Here is a 12,327-nt window from a genome sequence, read left to right as displayed (position 1 = left end):
TTCTTAAGCATTCCCTATACCTAACTGCTTTAGTTTGTGCTTAATTGTTAATCGCACCAACAATCTTAACTTCGATGGTATTTTGATACCTCAACCACTATTGGCAATTTTAAGTATCAGTATAGATTAATATGTATTTATTTCCAAAAAATTATTTGTGACTGAATATTTTCACGGCCAACCTATTACAATTTCACCTATTTTGTGTTGCAATTGATGTTTGGTTTTAATCACCAATAACTCAAAAATTAAAGAAGTTAGATATAGGGAATGCTTACGAAATTAAAAAGTACCATAAAATAAAATTTCATTACAATACTAAAATATAGGGTGTTCCATTTAAGAAAACTCAGAAAATACTCATTCCGAGTTTCGACCAACCCTGTATACTAAAATGAAAAGTTTAACTATACCAATAACTCTTAACAATAGTAGACTATATTAAAAATCATTTGAACATTAATAGAGTTTATTATACCAATCTACTACAATCCTACAGGGTGTTAATGTTGCTATGAAATTAATAAGAATACGTAATTATCTTTTAACCTACCCTGTATAATATTACAAAACCTTATATTTTAAGAAAGAAGAAATCGAGGAGAATCAAAAAATGTAAAAATATACAGGGTGTCCCATTTAAAAAAACGAAGTTACAATCAATTTCCGGTATAACCGGAAGTAGCAAAGAGAAGAAAATATTTTCATTAAATAGTTCATACCTCAAAACCCCTGTATTCCAATTTTCAAGATTCTCTTAGCTTTAGTTCTCGAGATATTTCTAATAGGCCCTTTATCTGCCTCACCCTGTATAGTCCAGGAACTGAAGCTTTTCACCTCGCAATTTTTACAGAATGGATCGATTTGCTTGAAAATTTGAGAATAGGTAGTGGATAGTTCAAGAATAAAAATCTATATGATGTCGAAAGGCGCTTTTACCATGGGGGTGGTTGCCACCCCATCTCCGGGGTGGAAATTTTTTATTATATTTTGACCGCAAAAGTTGATAAAAACATTCATTCTAAGCAAAAAATGTTCTATACATTTTTTTGATAAAATTAATAGTTTTCGATTTATTCGCTATCGAAAGTGTTAGGTTTATATCTAAGAAATCAATGTTTTTGGTATAGATACTCATTTACAATTCACTCAATTTGTGCCGCAGAAAAATTTTTTTTCAAACCAAGTTCTTGGAAATTAAATAATCTACAATTTCATATTGAATCATATTTTCGTATCTCTGATGCTAATCTTTCTATTCTGAAGAAAATGGCATTTTTTACCAAACTACAAAAATTCGTTATTCGCTTTTAACTCCAGTTTTTTAAAAACTAATCAATATAAGCCAGTCAAACGTCTAGAACCTATTAATAAGAATCTAATAAAGAAGAATGAATAAGGCCAATGACTAAAAGCATCGCTAACTTACATTATTATGCTTCCAATTGGATTTCTCTTTTCTTTTTTTCAAAAAATATATTGATTTTTTAACCGTAACCTTTTAATTTTTTATCTTAGAAAGTTTGGTGATAAAGAATTTTATAGGTTTTTATGAGATCTATAAGGCTATTAATATTAAATCTTTTTAAAGTCCTCAATCTCAAAAAGAGGTGACTTTGAAAGGGTTGGTAAAGGTGGTTTTTGCATGTTATTACAAGATTTAATTGTCAATAGCTCACTCAATTTTTGCCGTAGGAAAATTTCTTGCCAACCATGTTCTTGGGAATTAAATAAATTACAATTTCATATTGAAACATTTTTTCGTATCTCTGGTGCTAATCTTTCTATTCCGAAGAAAAGGGCATTTTTTACCAAACTACAAAAATTAATTATTCGCTTTTAACTCCATTTTATTAAAAACTAATAATTTTAAGCCCGTCAAACTTCTAGAACCTATTAATAATACATAAATAAAGAAGGCAAAATAGGGCCAGTGACTAATGTTAATTAGGCTGGTGATAAGGGGGTTGTTTCCGATAATTTTTTTGCCGAAAAAAATAGGGACTTACATTCTTTTCATTATAAGTTATTTAATTTTTGAGCTAGAGACTTTTTTTATTTCTAGAGATAGATATTTTTAAACACTTTAAATTAGTTTCAATGAGTTATCCTCGAAAAATGCATATATTTCCCGTCGTTTGACTTTGAATCTACAATATTTAGCATTTGACGAAGAAGAGCTAGCATATAAAAAAGTATAGGTAGCTCGATTACTATTGGTTTAAAAAAAAAATAAAAAAACCAGATTTGTTTATTTTTTCAAAAGGTACATTTTTATTAAGCAAAGGTGTTTTGATAAAACGAAAACTTTTTGAGTTATTAGCAGAAAACTGATTAAAAACATTGATTCTTTCGATATAAAACTAACATTTTCGATAGCGAATAAATGAAAAAGTATTGATTATATCAAAAAAATGTATAGAACGTTTTTTGCTTAGAATAAATGTTTTTACCAACTTTTGCGGTCTAAATATAATAAAAAATTTCCACCCCGAGATGGGGTGACAACCACCCCCATGCTAAAAGCGCCTTTCGACATCATATAGATTTTGATTCTTGGACTATCCACTACTTATTCTCAAATTTTCAAGCAAATCCATCCATTCTGTAAAAATTGCGAGGTTTTGATCTATTCTAAGCTTCATTACTTGGACTAATATAGATCTTTATTTAAATAGAAAAAACCTAATATACATACAATATAAAGAAAAGAAAGTACACTATAAATTTTTGATATGTTGTTTAAGCAATATTTTGAAATTATTGAGACTAGTACATTTTTTTACAGCTGCAGGTAACTGATTAAACTTAAGAAAGCTTATAAAAAAGAGCGAATTCATCGTACTTTTATACATAGTTCTAGGTATTGATATGATCTTGATTATTGATATGAGATAATATTCTTATATGTCATTTAATTTAATCAATGCATTAATCATAATCTAATTAATTTACCAGATCACATATCAATATGTTTTCAATCTCAGGGCTTTTTATAAAATTAATTACTTACTTACGTGGCTTCTAAGTATTTCTCAATGGTTCCTAATCGGGATAGGAAAGAAAAGAGTAAAATAATACACACATATGGGTTACAATTATAATCAAAATATTGTTTATTTTATTTAAATGGCAATCACTGCTTAATATTTGCTATATCTTATTATTCTTAAACATAACATTTACACATGGGAATCTTATTTCCTTTTGATTTCCAATTGAAAGTTTTTATTAACATTTAACTATTAGGATTTATTAGCAACAATTCTATTTAAGTTTGATGAAGCTTTTCTGATATTATTGATTATGTTCTTCAATTTTAAATGTGGTATTTAATACGAAAAACCCATACATTCATGTCCAAACAAATGAGACTGACCTTTTTCTGGTGAACTGAGAATGTCTTCACACAAGACCCGTTTCCTGCTATCCTTGGCTGCGATCAAAACCTCGTCCTGGCTTCCAGTAATGTTCTCCTTTGAAAACTAGCTCGTATAGCTCCCGTTCCTGCTTCTGTCGTGATGCCGTGTTTCTACCTTTTTCGAAACTTCAATCAGCTACCGGGACACTCTTGGCTCAAGGAGGTTCTTTTACTCTCAACCTGGCCTACCTCTCGTTCCACGATAGATACTCCACACTCACGGAACTACACCGGCTTTCTCCTCTCCGTACACTACCGTCTACTACTGGACTTCACTTCTCGACAGCTCAAAACATTCTGATCTCTATTTGTCATTCATTCCCCTACTTTCTAAATATCCCTTCCAGATTCACAAATCAACCTTCCACCACCAACTCTCATTCTCAGTATTCCTCAAAACCAATTTTTAATCTTTCTAAATATTCTTAATGGATTTCAAAAGAAAAATAGTTAATTCCCATTCTAAAATTACTTTCTACTATTTACAAAATTTAATGACCTATTATCTACTTCAACTGAGTCTTATTTAGCATAGGCTAATGATCGAACCTTCCGCGAAAAACGATAATGAACTATTATCTATTTCACTTGAGTTTTATTTAGCATAGGCTAATGATCGAACCTTCCGCGAACAACGATAATGGTACGCGCCATTTACTTTGTTTATTCTAAGCGCATTGTCCCGAGTTTCGTAAGCTTCGTCTAATCACTTCTTAAAATTAAACATAACAATTTGTTGTATACAGGTTGTTTTAAATTTATATGCCCGTGGTTGAGAAAATTGAAAATATTTTATATTAACTTGAATTCTGCTTATAATTATCAAAATTTAATTTTCAGATCAAATAGAAATATAACAGTATATATATATGTCATCTAAACCTCTAGTATTATAAGAATGAATATCTTTGTTAAAAGAAATGAATTCTTGAAAATATTCAGGTGATAAGCCATTTACTATTTTGAAGACCAAAATCATGGTGAAATAAAAAAAAATGGTGTTTGGTTTTTCAAAGAAAAAGGCGCGGATTTGTGCATTGCAAAGTTTAATCGCAAAAGTTGGGTGACGAAGTTTAAAATTTAGCTTCCTAATCACGTTTATGTTAAAGTAGAGAGTACAGAGAAGTTTTCTGGCAAGTTTTAGGTCAAAATGTTTTATAGAAAAAAAAATAGTGCAACTTTTAATGTCGACATTAGAAATCCCCAATATAACGTTTATTTTCGAGATAATTACCATGGGTGGCGAATGGCTAATTTTGGTCTTAGATTATGTTTTTGACCGTGACAAAAACGAGAATGAAATTTATTTTAAATTTTAGGTGGGGGAATATTGTCAAAATTGCAATTGTACCCTAAAAATTAAAAAAAATGAAATCACGTTTTTTGCGTTTAGCTCGCTACAAATCTGGTCCGTTTTAATATTTTTTTCTAAAGTTTGTACACTATATTTCGCTCACATTTTTGAAGACAATGGTTTCTGCTTTAAGCTTTTAGTCTTATTCTAGTAAAAGTTATGAATCTTTTAAAGTACAAGGTGCAGATTCGTGAATTGCAAAGTTTAATCGCAAAATTTGACAGACAAAATTTGAAATATAGATTTTAAATCAAATTCAAAAATAAAACATGAGTACAAAGAAGTTTTCTGGAAAGTTTTGGATCAAAATATTTTATAGAAAACAAATGGTGCAACTTTTAACATCTACGTTATAAATCTCCAAAATAACGCAAATTTTGGAGATACTGATCATTGGTGGTAAATGGTTAATTTTGGTCTTACTTTATGTTTTTGATAGTGCTGAAAACGAAAATCAAGTTTATTTTGAATTTTAGGTGGGAGAACATTGCCTAAATCGCAATTTTGCCCTAAAAATAAAAAAAAGTTAAACCACGTTTTTTCTTAAAATTAAAAGTTGCACCATATTATTTCTATAACACATCTAGACCTAAAATTCCCCATAAACTTCTTTGAACTCTATGGTTTAACATAAACGAAATCAAATAGATAAATTTTAAATTTTGTCACTTAATTTTTGCGATTTAACTCTGCAATTCACGAATCTGCACCTTTTATTTTTAAAAATTCATAACTTTTATAAAAAAAGACTGAAAGACTACAGTTACTTTCATAGTCTTAAAAAGGTGAGAAATATATGCTGTAGAAATTTTAGAAAAAAATATTAAAATGAAACAGAGTTGTAGTGAGTTAAATGTAAAAATTCGTGACTTCACTTTTTTTTCATTTTTAGGTTAACATTGCTATTTTGACAATGTTCCCTCACATAAAATTCAAAAGAAACCGCTTTTTCATTGTCAGCACCATCGAAAACATAAAATAAGACCAAAATTAGCCATTCGTCTCCCATGGTCAGTATCCCTAAAAATAAGTGTTATTTTGGGGATGTATAACGTCTATATTAAAAGTTGCGCCATTTTTTTTCTATTTAACATTTGTAACTAAAACTTTCCAGAAAACTTCTTTGTACTATATGTTTTAAAATAAACGTGATTAATAAAATAAATTTTAAATTTTGCCTCTCAACTCTTGCCATTAAACTTTGCAATTCACGAATCTGCACCTTGTACTTTAAAAAATTCATAACTTGTACTAGAATAAGATTAAAATCTTAAAAGAAATACCGTTGTCTTTAAAAAAGTGAGCAACATATAGTGTACAAACCTTGAAAAAAAATATTAGAATCGACGAGAGTTGTAGCGAGTTAAACGCAAAAAACGTGATTTCACTTTTTTATTTTTATATTAAAATTGCGATTTTGACAATATTCTCCCACCTAAAATTTAAAATAAATTTCATTTTCGTTTTCAGCACCGTCAGAAACATAATCTAAGACCAAAATTAGCCATTCACCACCCATGGTCAGTATCTCGAAAAATAACCGTTATATTGGGGATTTCTAATGTCGATAATAAAAGTTGAACTATTTTTTTTCTATAAAACATTTTGATCTAAAACTTTCCAAAAAACTTCTTTGTTCTCTATACTTTAACATACATGTGAATACAAAGCTAAATTTCAAACTTCGTCTCTCAACTTTTGCGATTAAACTTTGCAATTCAGAAATCTGCACCTTTCACTTCAAAAAATTCATAACTTTTATTAGAATAAGCTTGAAATCTTGAAGTAAGTACCATTCTCTTAAAGTAAGAAATATATACTGTAAAAATATCAGAAAAAAATATTAAAATGGAACAGAGTTGTAGCGAGGTAAACGCAAATAACGTGATTTCTGTTTTTTTATTTTTAGGTTAAAATTGCAATTTTGACAATGTTCCCCCACATATAATTCAAAATAAACTTCATTTTCGTTTTCAGCACCTTCAAAAATATAAAGTAATAATAAAATTAGCCATTTACGTCTCCGTGGTCAGTACCTGGTCATTTTAGTGGTATCTTCCGCTCGCCTATCAATGTTCAAGCTGCCACCCATCTGCCTGTTGGTAGGTTGAATATTGAATTTAAGCAACAATGTTTATTTATCAAATAAACATTTTTTTTTTCGTTTTCTGTCAGCAGTAGAATGTATTTTGAGTTAAATAAATTACATACATTCTTCTTTTTGTGTCAATTAATTTAATTTAAAATAATTTTTCTTGGACACTCTGTACAAACAATTATGCCAATTTTAATATTACTGAATAGAGAATTGAATAAACTTTCAAATGAGCTAGCAAACGACCCCTATTCCCTTTTTAAAAATAAGGGGTGGGGGATGTGGAAGGGAGGGGGTTGACAAATGACAGATGTATGTACCGTAAAAATGTGTCCCCCTTTGATCAAAAACTGACCTGTTTCGTCATTTTCTTAAAATCTAATAAATACTGCCAAATATCGAGGTGGATACTTTTATTTGGCCCACTCTGTATATGTAAGCTGCAGGTAGAAGGTTCCCCATACGCAGTTTTGGCCGTATTATGCTGGACAACGTGCAGCAGTATTGTAGGAAAAATGTGGGTTGTGACATAAGATAGTAATTATACTTCTTAGCTCTGCTTTAATATATACCGGATTAATTTTATTTATATGATTTCAATGCTTTTTTACTGTATATGTTCATTGTGTTCACATTTTTAGAGGAGCTTTTGCAAGAAACACAGTGTTAAGAGTACTAAACATGAACGGTAATAAAATTAAAAAACTTGACCAGCACTCCTTTAGGGGTATGAGATTTTTAAGAAGACTTTATTTAGCAGAAAATGAAATTTTTGATGTCGGAAGGGGAAGTTTTGGTTCGTTAAAACGAATTGGTACTATAGATCTGGCTAGAAACAGATTGAAAAAGCTCGATTATCAGATGTTCTTTGAGTTAAACTTTATTGAGGTACGTATATGACTATACATTATGTATTATAAACATTTCTTTAATTTTAGAGTATGTATCAGGGTATTTCCGGGCACTAAAAACACCGGAATACTTACTTTTAAAACTTTTTGCATTGTATTCAGCATAATACAGAAAAAAGTCCACTATAGAAAAATGGGTTTAAATGAATAAAATACAGGAACCGAAGCTTTTCACCTCGCAATTTTTACAGAATAGATCGATTTACTTGAAAATTTTAGAATAAGTAGTGGATAAGGTGCTTTTACCATGGGGGTGGTTGCCACCTCATCTCGGGGGTGGAAATTTTTTATTATATTTTGACCACATAAGTTGATAAAATCATTTTAAGCAAAAATTTTTCTATACATTTTTTTGATAAAATTAACAGTTTTCGAGTTATTCGCTATCTAGTTTTATATCGAAAAAATCAATGTTTTTCGATATTATACTCATTTACCATTCACTAAATTTTTGCCGTAGAAAATTTTTTTTCAAACCAAGATCTTGGGAGTTAAATAACCTACAATTTTATATTTAAACATTTCTTCGTATCTCTGATGCTAATCTTTATATTCTGAAGAAAATGGCATTTTTTACCAAACTACAAAAATTCGGTACCTATTCGCTTTTAACTCCAGTTTTTTAAAAATTAATCATTCTAAGCCCGTCAAACTTCTAGAATCTATCAATAATACACAAATAAAGAAGAAAAAATAAGGCTAATGACCAAAAACATCGCTAACTTACATTATTATGCGTCCAATTGAATTTCTTTTTTTTTTTTTTCAAAAAAAATATATTGATTTTTTAACCGTAACTTTTTTATTTTTTATCTTGAAAGATTGGTAAAAAAATGTTGTAGGTTTTTACAAGATATATAAGGATATTAATATTAAATCCTTTTAAAATCCTCAGTTGCAAAAAGAGGTGACTTTGAAAGGGTTGGTAAAGGTGGTTTTTGCATGTTTTTACAAGTTTTAATTGTCACTAGCTCACTCAATTTTTGCCGTAGAAAATTTTTTTGCAAACCAGCTTCTTGAGAATAAAATAGGATTAGACAAGGTGGAAACGGCGGGTTCGTTGGGAAAAATATTCCCATGAGATATTTTTGCATAATCACATTCGTGAGACATCCCAGAATAAGGTTCAAGAAGTCGCCCACGAGAAAAGTGGGCCAATTTTTTTTAACAATTTTTTTTTAATCAAATTGCAAAAATCAATAATTTGGCGCGGACTAATTTTTTTTTAGGTTTTTTGGACCATTCTGGACAAAAAAGGTCTCTTATAATTTTTCTCTAAAGTTGATCTTTTTCGAGTTATAAGCAAGTTAAAATTTGAAAAACGCGAAAATGGCCATTTTTAAGGCTTAATAACTCGGTCAAAAATTATTATTTTGAAAGTCAGAAAGTGACTAAATCAAAGTTTAAAGTCGCCGTTACATGATCCTGAAGAAATCTGTGTCATTAATTTACTACTAAGCTGTTATTTTTAATTAATAACAATGAGTGGTTGTATCGTATTGACGCTGCTGTAAATGTGAGTGCGAGTAAGATGCACAATTGGACTGCTGGAATAGCTTCTCTCTCGCACTCAGCATTTACAGCCCCGCACACGTGCATGGCGCTTATTATTATTACTTAAGAATAACAGCTTAGTAATAAAATAATGACAAAAATTTCTTCAGGATCTTGTAGGGGGGCTTCAAACCTTGATTTAGTCATATATTTACTTTCATAATGATAACTTTTAACCGAGTTATTAAGCCTTGAAAATCGCCATTTTTCGTTTTTTTTAATTTTAAATTGCTTATAGGTCGAAAACGATCAACTTTAGAGAAAAATTATAAGAGACCTTTTTTGTCCAGAATGGTCCAAAAAATTAAAGAAAAAATTGTTCGGGCCAAAAATATTGATTCTTGCAATTTGATTAAAAAAAAATTGTTAAAAAAAAATTGGCCCACTTTTCACTTGGGCGACTTCTTGAACCTTATTCTGGGATGTCTCACGAATGTGATTATGCAAAAAATCTCATGGGAATATTTTCCCCTTCGAACCTGCCGTTTTCGCCTTGTCTAGATACAATTTCATATTAAAACATATTTTCGTATCTCTGATGCTAATCTTGTATTCCGAAGAAAAAAGGCATTTTTTTACCAAACTACAAAAATTCGTTTTTCGATTTTAACTCCATTTTTTTAACTAATAATTTTAAGCCGATTAAGCTTGTAGAACCTATAAATAATACATAAATAAAGAAGACCAAATAAGGTCAATGACTAATTTAAATTAGGGTGGTGATTAGGGGGTTGTTTCGGATAACTTTTCCGCTGAAAAAAATAGGAACTGACATTTTTTTGATTATAAGTCACTTAATTTTTGAGCTAGATACTTTTTTTATCTCTGAAGATAGAAATTGTTAAATACTTTAAATTAGTTTGGACAAGTTATCCTTGAAAAATGCATAGTTTTTCCGTCTTTTGACGTTGAAACTACAATATTTTGCATTTGAGGAAGAAGAGCTAACATATAATAAAGTATAGCTCGATTACTATTGGTCTTAAAGAAAATTAGAACAAACGGTTTTTGTTTGTTTTTTCAAATGGTACATTTTTTAAGCAAAGTTGTTTTGATAAAACGAAAACTTTTTGAGTTATTAGCAAAAAACTGATTAAATACATTGATTTTTTCAATATAAAACAACATTTTCGATAGCGAATAAATCGAAAACTATTAATTTTATCAAAAAAATGTGTTGAACGTTTTTTGCTCAGAATGAATGTTTTTACCAACTTTTGCGGTCGAAATATAATAAAAAATTTCCACCCCCGACATCAACCACCCCCATGGTAAAATCGCCTTTCGGAATTATATAGATTTTGATCCTTGGACTATCCACTACTTATTCTCAAATCTTCAAGCAAACCTATCTATTCTGTAAAAATTGTGAGGTTTTGTCCTATTTTAAGCTTCATTACTTGGACTAATAGTTGCATTTTAAAGTGTATAAAATGCATCCTTCTTCTTCTTCTTGTGCCACTCCTATCGGAGATTGGAAATCATCAAGGCTACCCTGACTTTGTTTACAGCTGACCTAAAAAGTTCATTAGTGGTGCAGCCAAACCACTCTCTCAAATTCCGCATCCACGACATTTTTCTACGGCCTGGATTCCGTTTTCCTTCTATTTTTCCTTGCATTATATTTTGAAGTAATGCGTATTTTCTTTGCATCCAAAATGGATCCAAAAGTGCATAAAGATGTCAAAATAAGTAAATTAAGGGTCAGATTTTGTTACTCGGGAGGTTTTTGGGGTCCCTGAACACGACTACGCCATCAGAACCGACCCCCGGAGCACCTTGTGCCCAGGGTCATTGCTAAGGCACGTCATCTTGTGGAGTCTCGAGGGTTTTCGGCATTTAATTGATGCAAATCAATTACTCGGGCCGTTTTGCGGTTGCGGAACACCAATACGCCATAAGAACCGACACCCGGAGCACATGGTGTCTAGGGTCACGTCATCTTCTAAAGTTTCGAGAGACTTTGGAACTAAATGGATGCAAACAGATTACGCGAGGTGTTTTTTGATTACGCCGTTGATTCTGAACACGAATACGCCATCAGAACTGGCCTCCGGAGCACCTCGTGCCCACGGTCACTGCTAAGGCACGTCATCTTCAGAAGTTTCGAAGATTTTCGCCTTGAATGCATGTAAATAGATTACTAGGCAGTTTTTGATTCACCGAATACGAATACAATATTAGAACCGACCCCCAGACCATCAGGTGCCCAAAGTCACTGCTAAGGCATGTTATTTTCTGGAGTTTGGAGAGTTTTGGGCACCAGGTGCACCGAGACTCGATTCTGATGGCATATTTTTGTTCAGCGACAACAAAAACGCCGAAGTAATGTGTTTATATAAATTTAATGCCGAAAACCCTCGAAACTTCAGATGACGTGCCTTAGCGGTAAACCGTGGGTAGGTACTGATGGCGTATTCGTCTTCAGCGACCCCAAAAACCGCCCGAGTAACAAAATCTGGCACTCACTTATTTTAACATGGTTATGCAATTTTGTATGCATTTTATGCACTTAAAAATACAACTATGTATTACCACGTATGTTCTTATAGTAGACTTTTTTCCTGACATGATCGTGAATACAATGCTAAATCTTGTCTCTAGGTGCTGTACTTAAAAATGGATTTATTATATGCTAAATGCCCTGGTCTAAAAGTTAATAATAATAATGACTGGATTTTTTTGCACTTATTCTTATGTTAAATTATCTGATAATTTATTGGTGATATCCACCTGTAGAGTAAATGATGTAGATTCCCTTCCATACACAAACAGTAAAACAAAAAGAAATATTGCCAAAATCTCCTTTCTAAAAGCAATACATCATTGAGTAGAAAACAGCCTTCTCAACTTGCACGGTTAAACTAAATACTTATTAAAATATTGTTTAAACATTAAGCAATTAAGACTATTGTTTACTGTTTATCGTAAGAATTAAATAACATTGCGTAAAGACAGCGGAGACTATACTAAAAAACAGGCCATGTACAGT

At 31.0% G+C, this 12,327-nt stretch overlaps 1 protein-coding gene across 1 annotated transcript in view; it reads left to right on the top strand.

Moving 5' to 3' along the window:
* The window catches only part of LOC126880088 (chaoptin), a 60,907-nt gene that overhangs the window by 18,799 nt on the left and 29,781 nt on the right, over positions 1-12,327 (top strand). The window contains exon 6 of the mRNA XM_050643758.1: positions 7,512-7,758. Coding sequence (XP_050499715.1) covers positions 7,512-7,758 — 247 coding nt within the window. The remainder of the gene's footprint in view (positions 1-7,511; positions 7,759-12,327) is intronic.

Source organism: Diabrotica virgifera, chromosome 2, assembly GCF_917563875.1.
Source record: "Diabrotica virgifera virgifera chromosome 2, PGI_DIABVI_V3a".
Lineage (NCBI taxonomy): Eukaryota > Metazoa > Arthropoda > Insecta > Coleoptera > Chrysomelidae > Diabrotica > Diabrotica virgifera.
The sequence above is the reverse complement of the archived record's forward strand: the minus strand, read 5'-3'. Positions and strand labels throughout refer to the sequence as shown.